This window comes from Mobula birostris, chromosome 23, assembly GCF_030028105.1.
Source record: "Mobula birostris isolate sMobBir1 chromosome 23, sMobBir1.hap1, whole genome shotgun sequence".
Taxonomy (NCBI): domain Eukaryota; kingdom Metazoa; phylum Chordata; class Chondrichthyes; order Myliobatiformes; family Myliobatidae; genus Mobula; species Mobula birostris.
The window spans coordinates 43453021-43469318 of record NC_092392.1 but is presented as its reverse complement, the minus strand read 5'-3'; the positions used below and the strand labels follow the sequence as shown (position 1 = coordinate 43469318).

The 16298-nt window shown below is 38.5% G+C and overlaps 1 protein-coding gene across 1 annotated transcript in view; it reads left to right on the top strand.

Moving 5' to 3' along the window:
* LOC140187006 (uncharacterized) overlaps positions 1-16298 on the top strand; it is a 98270-nt gene that overhangs the window by 72057 nt on the left and 9915 nt on the right. Inside the window, exons 29-36 of the mRNA XM_072241867.1 lie at positions 786-814; positions 1539-5264; positions 7129-7766; positions 9927-10086; positions 10214-10446; positions 11038-11224; positions 11342-11558; positions 13563-13738. Of these exons, the coding sequence (XP_072097968.1) occupies positions 786-814; positions 1539-5264; positions 7129-7766; positions 9927-10086; positions 10214-10446; positions 11038-11224; positions 11342-11558; positions 13563-13738 (5366 nt within the window). The remainder of the gene's footprint in view (positions 1-785; positions 815-1538; positions 5265-7128; positions 7767-9926; positions 10087-10213; positions 10447-11037; positions 11225-11341; positions 11559-13562; positions 13739-16298) is intronic.

Sequence of the window (16298 nt, the reverse complement as noted above, 5' to 3'; positions counted from 1 at the left end):
TTAAAACATAGAAAAGGTTTGGGAAACTATCCTGAAATGCAACACATCAAGAGCATCTTTCAACTCCTATGTCAGATTTTTTTTTTCACTATTTCCTCAGGAGATGTTAGAATGACAACTGCATCTTAAACAATTTGATATGAGTTCGACAGATCTTACTACTTTAAAGTGGTTTGATTATGCCATTAATACAAATGTTTGAGATAAAATAGTTTAAAATAATGTAATTTTGCCTCCTGGAAATATTGGAAATAATTCTTCCTCGTGATTGATGAAAATAATGTAAGTCTTGGGTGTTAAGATATGAAAATAACTTAAGACAATTTTAACAAGTCACTAAATAATTCTCACTAGTCTCATCAGTTTATGCATGTACAGTGGCCAAATTGTATCCTCAAGTGCTGTGGGTTTTGCACTGGCCACAATATCAGTGAAAATGTTGCAAAACAAAATCAAACTATCCTGTCTGTTGGAATAATGTACTCATTAAAGGATGTTGGTTCTTTGCATATTAGATTAAATTTATTGATTAAACCTGTAAATGATTTTTAGGTATAGCTAGGTAGGTGTGCAAAAATGCTTATATCTTCCTCACTGGTTAATGAAGCGGGGTTGAATATATAATTCTGCTCCATTTATCTGTAATATAAATATACAAGGCTGCAATATCTCCTTGGCTTAAAGATGACTTTAGATGATATGGAAGCTCTAGAGAGAAGTTTTGCATTGATTTAGACAAAAAAATTTATTATCTAAAACTCAACAAACCATTTCATATTTTACAGTAAATGCAGCAAAGGAAAGGTTGAATGTGGTAAGTAAATTTTCCTTTTCAACAATGAATTTACTAGAATAAATCCATCGAAACAAAGAATTAACGGGTACTAGGCTGATATTTCATCTGACTCTTTGTTAAATGAATTATTGATAACTCAAGTAATTTATAGACTACTTTTTAACATCAGAAGTTGATTTCAATACAAAACAAAAAACTTCAGATGCTGGAAATCTAAAACTGGAAAAAACAAATGCTGAAAAGAAAGAACAGGTTAGGCGGGATCCGTAAATAGAGCTAACCTTTCACCCGGATGCCCTTAATCAGGACTAGATAAAAGGTCATCAAAGAAAATTATTGCTGTTTCCTCCATAGATGTTACTCAATATACCTGAATATTTAAACATAGTGCAAATCTGGAGATATATTTAATAAGTTTTCTTCCTAACTTTTATGGTAACATGATAAACTGACAATGGAACACTGTTGCTATCTTGATGGGATCAATACTATTTCACTTTACCATATGTTCAATAATAGCTTCATAACTTTATTAGTAAAGATACTATAAAGTTAATAATGTTCTAACTTTTAATATTCCAGTTAATCTCCAGATGACTATATTTAAGAGCAAAATGTCATAATTATTTTATAATCATTTCCTAAGTATCTCTATGGCACGAAATAAAGTGTTTACTGATTTGATTACTTTTTTAGAAACCATTATTGTACTTTTGTAATTGTAATTATATTTCTTTTTTAGAATTTACAACGACACCGCCAACGACGACTACACCAACAACGACATCAACAACACCAACCACAACACCAACATCAACTCCAACTACAACATCAACAACAACTACAACAACAACATCAACAACACCAACCACAACACCAACCACAACACCAACAACAACTCCAACAACAACTCCAACAACGACATCAACACCAACCACAACACCAACCACAACACCAACAACATCAACAACTCCAACCACAACACCAACCACAACATCAACAACAACCACAACAACAACATCAACACCAACCACAACACCAACATCAACTCCAACTACAACATCAACAACAACAACTCCAACAACAACATCAACACCAACCACAACACCAACAACAATTCCAACCACAACTCCAACAACAACTCCAACAACAACATCAACACCAACCACAACACCAACCACAATACCAACAACATCAACAACAACTCCAACCACAACACCAACCACAACATCAACCACAACCACAACAACAACTTCAACACCAACCACAACACCAACATCAACTCCAACTGCAACATCAACAACAACAACTACAACAACAGCATCAACAACCCCAACCACAACACCAACATCAACTCCAACTACAACAACATCAACAACACCAACCACAACACCAACAACAACTCCAACAACAACTCCAACAACGACATCAACACCAACCACAACACCAACCACAACACCAACAACAACATCAACAACAACTCCAACCACAACACCAACCACAACATCAACAGCAACCACAACAACAACATCAACACCAACCACAACACCAACATCAACTCCAACTGCAACATCAACAACAACAACAGCATCAACAACACCAACCACAACACCAACATCAACTCCAACTACAACAACAACATCAACAACACCAACCACAACACCAACCACAACACCAACAACATCAACAACACCAACCACAACGCCAACATCAACTCCAACTACAACAACAACATCAACAACACCAACCATAACACCAACCACAACACCAACAACATCAACAACAACTCCAACCACAACACCAACCACAACATCAACATCAACTCCAACTGCAACATCAACAACAACTACAACAACAGCATCAACAACACCAACCACAACACCAACATCAACTCCAACTACAACAACATCAACAACACCAACCACAACACCAACATCAACTCCAACTGCAACATCAACAACAACTACAACAACAGCATCAACAACACCAACCACAACACCAACATCAACTCCAACTACAACATCAACAACACCAACCACAACACCAACATCAACTCCAACTGCAACATCAACAACAACAACTACAACAACACCAACCACAACACCAACATCAACTCCAACTACAACAACAACATCAACAACACCAACCACAACACCAACCACAACACCAACAACATCAACAACAACTTCAACCACAACACCAACCACAACACCAACATCAACTCCAACTGCAACATCAACAACAACTACAACAACAGCATCAACAACACCAACCACAACACCAACATCAACTCCAACTACAACAACAACATCAACAACACCAACCACAACACCAACATCAACTCCAACTACAACAACAACATCAACAACACCAACCACAACACCAACAACATCAACAACTCCAACCACAACACCAACATCAACTCCAACTACAACAACATCAACAACACCAACCACAACACCAACATCAACTCCAACTGCAACATCAACAACAACAACTACAACAACACCAACCACAACACCAACATCAACTCCAACTACAACAACAACATCAACAACACCAACCACAACACCAACAACATCAACAACAACTCCAACCACAACACCAACCACAACACCAACCACAACACCAACATCAACTCCAACTGCAACATCAACAACTACAACAACAGCATCAACAACACCAACCACAACACCAACATCAACTCCAACTACAACAACAACATCAACAACACCAACCACAACACCAACATCAACTCCAACTGCAACATCAACAACAACAACTACAACAACAGCATCAACAACACCAACCACAACACCAACATCAACTCCAACTACAACAACAACATCAACAACACCAACCACAACACCAACCACAACACCAACAACAACATCAACAACACCAACCACAACACCAACCACAACACCAACAACATCAACAACAACTCCAACCACAACACCAACCACAACATCAACATCAACTCCAACTGCAACATCAACAACAACTACAACAACAGCATCAACAACACCAACCACAACACCAACATCAACTCCAACTACAACAACATCAACACCGCCAACCACAACACCAACATCAACTCCAACTGCAACATCAACAACAACAACTACAACAACAGCATCAACAACACCAACCACAACACCAACGTCAACTCCAACTACTACAACAACATCAACAACACCAACCACAACACCAACATCAACTCCAACTGCAACATCAACAACAACAACTACAACAACACCAACCACAACACCAACATCAACTCCAACTACAACAACATCAACAAAACCAACCACAACACCAACCACAACACCAACAACAACATCAACAACACCAACCACAACGCCAACATCAACTCCAACTACAACAACAACATCAACAACACCAACCACAACACCAACCACAACACCAACAACATCAACAACAACTCCAACCACAACACCAACCACAACATCAACATCAACTCCAACTGCAACATCAACAACAACTACAACAACAGCATCAACAACACCAACCACAACACCAACATCAACTCCAACTACAACAACATCAACACCGCCAACCACAACACCAACATCAACTCCAACTGCAACATCAACAACAACAACTACAACAACAGCATCAACAACACCAACCACAACACCAACGTCAACTCCAACTACTACAACAACATCAACAACACCAACCACAACACCAACATCAACTCCAACTGCAACATCAACAACAACAACTACAACAACACCAACCACAACACCAACATCAACTCCAACTACAACAACAACATCAACAACACCAACCACAACACCAACCACAACACCAACAACATCAACAACAACTCCAACCACAACACCAACCACAACACCAACATCAACTCCAACTGCAACATCAACAACAACTACAACAACAGCATCAACAACACCAACCACAACACCAACATCAACTCCAACTACAACAACAACATCAACAACACCAACCACAACACCAACATCAACTCCAACTGCAACATCAACAACAACTACAACAACACCAACCACAACACCAACATCAACTCCAACTACAACAACAACATCAACAACACCAACCACAACACCAACAACATCAACAACAACTCCAACCACAACACCAACCACAACACCAACATCAACTCCAACTGCAACATCAACAACTACAACAAAAGCATCAACAACACCAACCACAACACCAACATCAACTCCAACTACAACAACAACATCAACAACACCAACCACAACACCAACATCAACTCCAACTGCAACATCAACAACAACAACTACAACAACAGCATCAACAACACCAACCACAACACCAACATCAACTCCAACTACAACAACAACATCAACAACACCAACCACAACACCAACCACAACACCAACAACAACTCCAACCACACCAACTCCAACAACAACTCCAACAACAACCCTGACCACAACACGTAAGTCTGGGTGCAAAGTGTATGTATATGTGGGAGGAAACACAGTGATGGACAGGGATTCTTGGCAACAGCAGAACAGGTTGCATATCTGTTGAGCATGATACAGTCCCTTGCATGAACCTCAGGTGTGCATATGGTATGATCTTTCCAAGTTTATTTTCTGCTTGATTCCTGCACATTGGATTGCTGGTTTATCCAATGCACAAGTCATTTCAACCTTAAAAATTTTCAATAATTTAGACTCAATAGCACTCAAAGATCGAAAGTTTCAAAAGTTCACTAACCTCTCCAAAATATCTCCATCATGAATTTGTGACTCTTTACTTAAGGTTATGCCCTCTTGTTTTAGATCCGCAAAGAGGGAAACATCTGCCATATCACCCCCATCCCTGAATTAAATTTGTTTCAAAGTGATTACCTTTAATTTTTCTATACTTTAACAATGTACACGCGGTGCCACCTGTACCCTGCTTGTTAATGCAAGTATCTAATTAGCCAATCATGTGACAGTACTCAATGCACAAAAGCATGCAGAATTGGTCAAGAGGTTCAAATGTCCGGCTGTGGAGTATGAGTCGGTGTATTGCCTGACAAAAACCAATGTGGAAGATAACTTGATAGAAAATTATTACCTATCTTGCACATTGAATTACAGGTCTAGTAAACTGTATAGATGATGGTGCACCAGTCAGTACTCCAACTGTTATGCATTGTTTCTGCCTCCAAACCAAGGGTTGAAATGGCAGACATACACCTAGTCACATGTGTTTTCTCCCTGCTACCTTCACTGTTTTCCTCTGCCACCTGTCTGAACAATGATGTTGAGGGTTTGATATGTGGTGCTATGAGTGTGTTTCCGCAAAAAGAAGATGAGATCCTGCAAGTAATTTGAAAAGCTTCTCTGTGGGATGGGGGTGCGGGGGTGTATGACACACAAGTAAGGGAAATCGTGTTACAACTTTATGGAGCTTTGCTAAGAAAACATACAGAATGTTGTGTTTAAATCCTCCTCTTGAGAGTTAGCAACTTACTTTTGTGGAATATCTCACTGTTCAGAAAATAAAACAACCTGTTCATGTTCAGCATCTGTACGTTCCTGGATAACAGCTGGTAGATCACTTGTTATTTCCCTTTTCTCCTAGAGTATTGCCAGGTGCCCAAGTATAGTATCCTATTGGTTGTTTAGGTAAATTTCTGTGTAATGAAAACATTAAGATGCTCCCCTTTGAGCTTCCTGCTGTCACACAAAGGTCAAACCTCCTTAGGATCAATAATGAAAAGGTTCTTCAGTGCATTCATCACCTCCATTTAGACTAAAACAGTGATCAACAAATCTGAAGCTCTAATGCCAAGTCCTGTGACAGTAGATTGTTTATATCATGGTAACTGATTTCCTGACTCTCTGGTTCTGTTGGTTGCCTGTCTTCTATCCGTACCCATGCCATGAGATTTTTATGCATTCAATTATATGAACAGCATAGCCAGTTTCCCCTATCTCCAGCATTAAGTAAATGATCTTTCTTATCATTCACACTTGTTTTTGATGCCATTCATTGCAGTACTGTTGCAGTATGGTTACCATATCAAGTGGTGTTTTTTGATGTCTATAAAAACAGCACCTGTTCCATGCAGGATATAGTCAATATTAAGAAATTGTGATCATAAATTAATTGCAAGTCTCACTTAACAGTTAGAAAATAAAGATTTGCAAAGTAGGACAGGAGATTTCAGTTTGTTTAATTTTATGGCAATTTTTTGATTCTTGATAAGTGCAAATGAACTAGTAACTTTCAAACATTAGAACAGTAGCTGCATTTCAGATGACCTTCACTGAACCTAATACTTCTTCCCTTTTGCTTTGCAGCAATTCCTTGTGCGGGTCAGTGGACAGCTTGGATAAATAGAAATGAACCCAATATAATGAACACAGGAGATCGTGAATCACCAAAGGGTGCCTGTGATCCCAATGCTAGACCTAGTAATATACAATGTCAAAATGTTAAATCCCCCAACAAACCAATCTCTAAAACAAATAACAATGTGACATGTGGCTTGCCAGAAGGACTTATATGCATTGCATCATCCAATGAATTAATGTGCCCTGACTACAGAATTAGAGTATGTTGTGTAACATTTGAAACAACCACAACTGTTTCAACAACAACAACACCAACAACCACAACACCAACAACCACAACTCCAACAACCACAACTCCAACAACCACAACACCAACAACCACAACTCCAACAACCACAACTCCAACGGCCAGCTCAACAACTATTTCAACCACAACTCCAACGGCCAGCTCAACAACTATTTCAACCACAACTCCAACAACTTCCCCAACAACTACAACAATCACCACAACTGTTTCAACAACACCAACAACCACAACAACCACAACTCCAACAACCACCTCAACAACTGTTTCTACCACAACACCAACAATCTCAACAACCACACCAACCCCTTGTTTCTGCCTAGCGAACAAAGAACATAAGGTGAGTTTGCTATGAAGTATATGATGTAGTAGACCAGACTGCAAGTGTTTTAGAGGAAAAGAGTTTACTGATTTGATTCATTGACTATTTTTTCTCTAACATATATATTCCATAAGGGAATCAATATTCTTCCTTCTCATAAAAACGTTTATTCATAGAAATGTGTAGGACACCATTTTTTAAATCTTGAATTGTCATCAATCACAATTTGTAAAATATTAAATCCACAAGAACAATATAAATAATACCAATAAGCCATTTGAATTTTCAACCAATGGCAATATTTAAAAAAAAACTTTGACTTGGGGATGATCATATTTCTATTTTCTTCAGTTTTTTTTAAAGCTACTAATCAATCTAATCAATCTTTCTTTCTGCTTCTGATTAAATGATAAAAGCTCACAATATTTCAGGACTCTATGTAGCCCCTCACATTTGGTTCGCCCAATTGTCTTGACCTAAAGGTTTATTTTGTCTCCCTGAAAATGGAATTTCTTTGACTAATAAATGTGAATATTTCATTATTTTCCATTTCTCCATATATATATATCCTTACCATGTTCTTGACAAGCCTTGTGTTTAATTAGAATTCTGTTGACTTTTGAATCATCTCCAAAATGCATTTTTATACGTTGCATTTTGTCTGTCTATGTGTGGCTAATGGCAAAGCTATGACACATGACCTGTAGAACAGTGGACAAATGGAGACAGGGAAACAGAGCCAAAATCACAGATAGATTACTGGCAGAAATAGCTAGTTCTGATGCAGATATAGAGAAAGAACAAGTTAGCTAAAGTTAGAGAATTTGATATTGAGTATTTGGCAGGCTGCAGAATGTCAGTGAAATGTCTAAGTGGAATGGCGGAATCAAGTAATTCGAAACTAGATGCTCAGGGCACTCGTGCATGTGTTTCAAAGACAGTCACTCAATCTGCATTCATCTTGTTGGCCAAATGCGTACTCACATTGAACAATTTCTCCTTCAAGTCCACTCCCTTTCTCCAAATTAGAGATGCAGCTATGAGGACTTGGATGGGCCCAGTTACACCAGTCTTGGGCAACACACAGAACACTCTTTGGTTCCTTCTTACGCAGCTGCATTCCCTCAACTCTTTCTCCAGAATATCAATGACCGCTTTAGCATTGTTTTCTGAATTCAACCAGAACTTGACAATTTCATTGATTTTGCTCTAATTTCCTTCTTGCTTTCACTTTCACATGGTACATCTCTAATTCTTCTCTTCTCTTTCTGCATCTTCATCTCTATCTCAAGGGACAAACAACCTATAAACATCAGTTACCAAACCCACAGACTCCTATAGCTATCTTGACTGTGCGTATTTCTATCCTGCCTTCCTTTTTCACTGTTTTTCTAGTCTCCATTGTATTTGCTCTGAAGATAAGACCTTCTGCATGTGGCTCTGAAATGTCTTCCTTTTTCCTGAACTGTGGCTCTTCCCCTCTACCAAACTGAACAGAACCCTTGACTTGTAACTTCCACCTCGTTCTTCTGGATAGAGCACAGACAGCGTTTTCCTAGTCCTTACCTTACATCCCACCTGCCTCCACATCCATCACAAGCTCTGTTGGCTCCAACAAGAATCTACCAGCAGTCTCTTCCCCTCTTACAGCTTTTTGAAAGAATTGCCCTCTTTGAAGTAAATGTTTTATATAAGGTTGGTTTTCAAAAATATTATTTCATGTACTATGACCGTAATCAATGTGGACTCAATGTCCTTTATGGGGCTGCATCAATTTTATCAATGTAACTTTGCACACTATAGTAAGCAGCATATTGTGTGTTAAAGAATTATTTTGCATTTCTGCAAACATAAAACTTTTTGGTGGCTTCTGTTATTCAGTAGCTGAACCTGTTACAATATTAGAGAGTACATGAGAGCATGTAAATGACTTCTTCTGACCATTTATCTAGGCCATTTGATTGTGAGTGAATTTTGGGTTGTAACCATATTTTCACATCTTCGGTTTATGTGAGATGGGTAAAAACCCCAAAGGACGAAATCAATGCAAAAGCTAAACTTTTGCAAAATGTTTCACTCATGTTGGGTAAGCTTTGAAACATTTCTATACTGAAATGACATGTGCTGAATCCATAGGGCAATCCACTTATTTACAAACCTAATTATCTATAATTCCAGTGCACTGGGACCTGGACTGAAGACTGTGCTGTTAAAAGATGTAAAAATGGAAAAACTGAAATTGTTAAAGAATGTGAAACTAAAAAGCCTGTATGTGAAAACAATTTAACACCCATTGAAGTAACCAATGAATGTGGCTGCCCAGGCTGGGAATGTGGATGTTAGTATCACTTTCTTTTTCTAATTACTTATATACTGTAGAATGGATAATTGAAACATTAACATTCTTTGTTTTGTTTGCCTTCTCACAAGAACATGCAAGCCATACTGTGCTTACTTTTTTTTAGGTGAATGCAGGGTGTATGGTGACCCACATTATATGACCTTCAATCAGCATTATTATAGTTTTTACAAGGATTGCACCTATGTTCTTATGGAAGAACGGAAACCAAAACACAACTTGCGTGTTCTAGTAGACAATTACTACTGCATTCCTTTTGTACCTTTTTCATGCCCAAAAAGATTAATCATTTTTTACAATGACGTTAATCTCACCATTTCAACCCATGAAGGCAACGTGGTAAGTACTATGATTTTTATGGTATTGCTGCCCAAAACCACATTACTTCAATTGAACTGGCCATTGATAATATTCTAATATTTGTTATAAAGGGTTGCTTGCACCAATGAAACTGCATCGCAATTTCTGAGTTTGGTGCCTTTTAAATGGGTATGAGAGGGCAATGAACTGATTTAAATAGATTCCCTTAGGGGCAGTGGATATTTCTTTTATTAATTTAATGAATAAACGCCTCATGATTAACCAGATCCAAAGTAATTCACAGTGGGCATCATGGTAGCACAACGGTTAACGCAATGCTACCACAGCTCGGGCCATCAAAGCTCTTGGTACGTCCTCCCTGTAGAATGCGTGGTTTTCTCACACAGTCTAAAGACCTATCAGGTAGGTTAATTGGTCATTCTAAATTGTCCTTGATTATGTTATGGTTAAATTGGGGTTGTCAGGGGTTGCTGGGTAATGTGGCTCAGAGGGCTGGAAAGGCTTATTCTGCACTGTCTCTCTAAATATAAACATAAGCTACCAACCGTTATTACTTTGCTGCTCTATAGTTCTGATGTTTAGGTGAAACTCTGTTTTATAATCTTGCAGTTAACGTTTGGCGGAATTAAAACAGGAATTCCCCACAGAAGTGATGGAATAAGGATAAATGAAATGCCTAATGGCGGTGTAAAGATTTACTTCACTGCTATTCAAACAACAATTATTGCTAAGCGGTTTTATTTTAAGATAAGTGTGCCAGGAAAACACTTTTTTGATAATACCCAAGGACAGTGTGGTATGTTGTTTTAAATTTCACATATTTGTTATTTCCTCCCTTACCTTAAGATTTTATTGGTAGTCTTAAATTACTCATGTTCAAATGTTCACTACATTGTTTCTTTTTATTTCTTAGGCACCTGTACAGATGTTCCTGATGATGACTGCATGAGACCAAATGGGACAAAGGAGGCTACTGACTGCTGTCCCACCACAGCATTCGATTGGAAATATGATGATCCCACTAAGCCAGAGTGTAAAACAGCTCCTACAGATAAAAGTTGCAATATCCCCCCAGCCACACCAACACCCTGCAGTCCCCCTGAACCTTTTTGTGATACCATTTCACCAGAGTATGTAAAATAAAATTCAAGTGTGTGTGTGTGTGTGTGTGTGTGTTTTGGGCAATGCCAGTTAGGAAGGCCATGATGAAGCCTTGGGATCATAACCCATGCATCTCCATGCAGCAATTTAGAATCAGAATTAGATTTATTACTACTGACATATGCTACGAAATTTGTCATTTTGTGGCAGCAGTACAGAGCAAAATGTTGGGACGTTATGTTGAAGTTGTATAAGACATTGATGAAAACTAATTTGGAGTATGATGTGCAGTTTTGGTCACTTGCCTGTAGGAAGGATGTATGTAAATAAGATTGAAATTTACAAGGATGTTGCCGGGTCTAGAGGACCTGAGTTATAAGGAAAGATTGAATAAGTTAGGACTTTACTCCTTGGAACATAGAAGACTGAGAGGAGATTTGATAGAGGTATTCAAAATTATGAGGGTTATAGATAGGGTAAATGCAAGCAGACTTTTTCCACTGAGGTGTGGTGGGACTGCAATGAGAGGTTTTGGGTTAAGGGTGAAAGGGAAATAGTTTAAGTGGAACATGAGGGGAAATGTCTTAACTCACAGGGCTATGAGAGTGTGGAACGAGCCACCAGGACAAGTGGTGCATGCAAGCTTGATTTCAACATTTAAGAGAAGTTTGGGTAGGTACATAGATGTTAGGGGTCTGGAGGACTATGGTCCCAGTGTAGGTTAATGGAAGTAGGCAGTTTAAATGATTCGGCATGGACTAGCTGGGTCTTTGGGCCTGTTTCTGTGCTGTACTTCTGTATGATTTTATGACATAAAGAATTAAAGTTAAAGTTCAAAGTAATTATCAAAGTACATACATATCACCATATTCAACCCTGAGAACTGAATTTCTAGACAATTATTTGCCAGTGTTTGTAACTTAGTTCTGACCATCCTTTTTAATCCCCACTCTTCGAGGAAAAAAACAAACTTCGGTAATTCAAAGGGAATTTATTATCTTAAACTAAATAAAATGGTTGAGATATTTGTTGAGATGAAGACTGAAATTGGTACATAGGTTCATATTTTGAAGAGAAATATCACCTGTATTATGTTTGAATATGATTATATGTTTCAAGTATTTTGGGGCTTTTTATTTTCAAACATTTTGTGGTTTGAATAGTTGTTCATTGCATTTAAATTTTCTTGATGTTTTTCAATGAAACCTTTAGAATAGATAACCTTGACAACTGGCTACATTGGGGACATATTTGCCCGGCCATAAGAAATATTTTGTTTCATTATGAGAATAAGAACCCTAAAAACACATGATTTTTTTTAGCTTTCTCACCAAATCTCATGTTGTCAAGGAAATATATGTTCTTTGTTAGGACTCAATGAGAGAAGTTGACACTTTTATGGAACTCATGATCACCAAGAAGTTGATGTTTAGTGAGGTAATGCCAGTGTTTGTTCAATGGTCAGTGCAAGTTATGTGACCATTTACTTCAAATTCTTCACTATTCAGCAAAATATAGAAATGATTTTTCACTCTGGGATTGTTTTGATCATGAATAAGGCAGCAAATTAGTGTAGTGGTTAGCACAACACCTATGGTACAGGCAACACGAGTTCAATTCCCGCTGCTGCCTGTAAGGGATTTGCATGTTCTTCCCGTGACCATGTGGGTTTCCTCTGGGTGCTCCAGTTCCCCACAGTCCAAAGATATGCCAGTTAGTAGCTGGTCATTGTAAATTGTCCCGTGACTAGGCTTGAATTAAATCAGGGGATTGCTGGGTGGCGGGGATCGGAGGGCTGGAAGGGCCTATTCTGCACTGTATCTCAATAAATTAATCAACTAAATAAGTTGAAGAAATATACAGTAATTTTATTTCTCAGTGGAGTTAAAATAGAAAGCCCTATTTTGGCTTTACATTGATGATCTAAACAATTGACCAAATATATAGTTTAAAACATAAAAGTACATTATGCCATAAGTACATTATAGAAAATGTAATGTTTTTCTTTGACCAGTTTGTGTTTTCCCCTACAGTGTATTTAAAAATTGCACAATGGATCAGCTTAAGCCTTATTATGAAAGTTGTGTAACGGACTTTTGTCTAACAAAAAATTCAAGTCTTGTCTGCACCGCCATAGAATCTGCTGCTGACCATTGTAAAGGTGACACATGTGTTGACTGGAGATCCAGAGTACATGATGGTGTTTGCGGTAAGTACTATGAATCTAAAATCTTTATGACACAGTTTATATGAATATTTTAATTTTATTTGTTAATTTTGATTTAGAATCAGGTTTATTATCTCTGACATATGTTGTAAAATTTGTTGCTGTGTGGCAGCAGTACAGTGCAAGGCATAAATTTGCCATAAATTGCAATTAAAAACAAAATAAATAAGTAGTGCAAAAGAGGAATAGTGATGTAGTGTCTATGGGTTCATGGACCATTCAGAATTATAATGGTGGAGTGGAAGAAGCTGGTCCTAAAATGTTCAGTGCGAGCCATGAGGCTCTTGTACCTCCTCCCTGATGGTGGGAATAAGAAGATGGTATGTTCAGGATGGTGAGTTTCTTTCAAGATGGATGCCGCCTTCTTGAGGTGCTGCCTTTTGAAGATATCCTCGATAATGGATAGACCGTGCTCCTGATGGAGCTGGCTGAGTCTCCAGCTTTCTGCATCCTCGTTCGATCATTTTAAATGCATAGGTAGTACAGTTGGTTGGCAGGCAGAACAGGGAAAGGAGCAGACTGTTGGCTTAGGTACCCATCCTAGGATATTTTAATTCCGTGGTTCCTTCTGTGTGTAGTTAATGATCTTCCCAATAGAGATAAAATTGTAACTGGCCAGTAGCAGAGTAAACTTGAGGTGGCCAGAGAACATAAATTGGGAAAAAAAGTTATGATGTTCACTTTGTGAATAAATTCATAATTTAATGGAAATTTTAAAGGAAGATATTAGTTCAGAACCCTCAGCTATGTTTATTAAGATCAATCTAACCATTCTCTCTAACATAGCCTTCCACTTTTGAATCATCCATGTGCCTAGCTAGGAGTTTCTTATATACCCCTGATATACTGTATCTGCCTCTACAAGCATCCCTGGAAAGGTGTTGCTCACACTCACCACATTCTTGTTTAAAAAAACATACCTTTGACATCCCCCCCCCCCCATATTTTCTCCCAATCATTTTAAAATAATGCCCTCTTGTATTAGTCATTTCTGCCCTGGTAAAAAGGTCTCTGGCTATCCACTTGATCTATGCCTCTTATCATCTTGTATACCTCTATCGAGTCACCAGTCATCTTCCTTCACTCCAGAGACAAAATTCCTACCTCACTCAACCTATCCTCATAAGTCATGCTCTCTAATCCAGGCAGTATCCTGCTAAATCTTCTCTGCACTGTCTTTAAAGCTTTCAGCTAGAACTGAACACAAAATTCCAAGTGTAATCTAACCAGGGTTTTATAGAGCTTCAATATTGATGGCCCTTGATCTCAATCCCCCCCCCCCAGTAATAAATGCCAGCATACCATACTCCTTCTTAACTACCCTATCAACTTGTGTGGTAACCTTAAGGGATCTAGGGACATTGACCCCAAGATCCCTTTGTTCCTCCACACTTCTGAGAATCCTGCTGTTAACCCTATATTTTGCCTCCAAATTTGACGTTACAAAGTGATCACTCCACACTTTCGCAAATGTGAGAAAATCTGCAGATGCCAGAAATCCAAAGCAACACAGACAATCTGCTGGAGGAACTCAGCAGGTTAAGCAACGTCTACGGAAAAGAGTAAACAGTCAATGTTTTGGGCCGAGACCTTTCATCAATAGTCTTACTGAAGGGTTTCAGCCTGAAACATCGACTGTTTATTCTTTTCCATAGATGTGGCCTGGCTTGCTGTTTTCCTCCAGCATCTTGTGTGTGTCACTTCACACTTTTCCGGGCTGAACTCTCTCTGCTGATTCTCAGACCAGCTCTGCATCCTATTAATGCCTCATTATAACCTACCATAATCTTCTACACTATCCACGGCTCCACCAACCTTCCGGTCATCTGAAAACTTACTAACCCACCCTCACTTCCTCATTCGAATCATTTATAAAAATAAAAAAGAACAGGTCCCTGTAGAACTGCACTGGTTACCAGTCTCCAGACAGTGTACACTCTAACTGCACCAAACCTTGTCTTCTATGAGCAAACCAATTCATATCTTGTCTGCCAAGTTTCCCTGGATCCTCTGCCTCCTGTCTTTCTGAATAAGCTTACCATGGGAAACCTTATCAAATGTCTTCCTAAAATACATACACATCACATTCACAGTTCTACCTCCATCAGTGAGCTTTGTCACAGTCTCAAGGAATTCAATCAGGCCCGTGAGGCTTGACCTGCTCCTCAACAAGTAAGCTGGCTTTCCATAATCAAACTATGCTTCACCAAATGCTCATAAATCCCCTTTCTAAGTATCTTCTCACATAATTTGTCCTCCTCTGAAGTAGGGCTCACATGTCTATAATTCCACAGTTATTTGTACTCTGATAGGGCATTTTGCTGAGGTGAATGATTCAGAGTGAAACAAAACAGTTTGATGTTAAACACAAGAGATTCTGCAAATGCTGGAAATCCAAAGCAACACACATAAAGTATTGGTGGAACTCAGCAGGTCAGGCAGCACCTATGGAAATGAATAAACAGTCAATGTTTCAGGCCAAGACCCATCATCATCAGTACTGAAAAGGAAGATGCAAGATGCCAGAATAAAAATGAGGCTA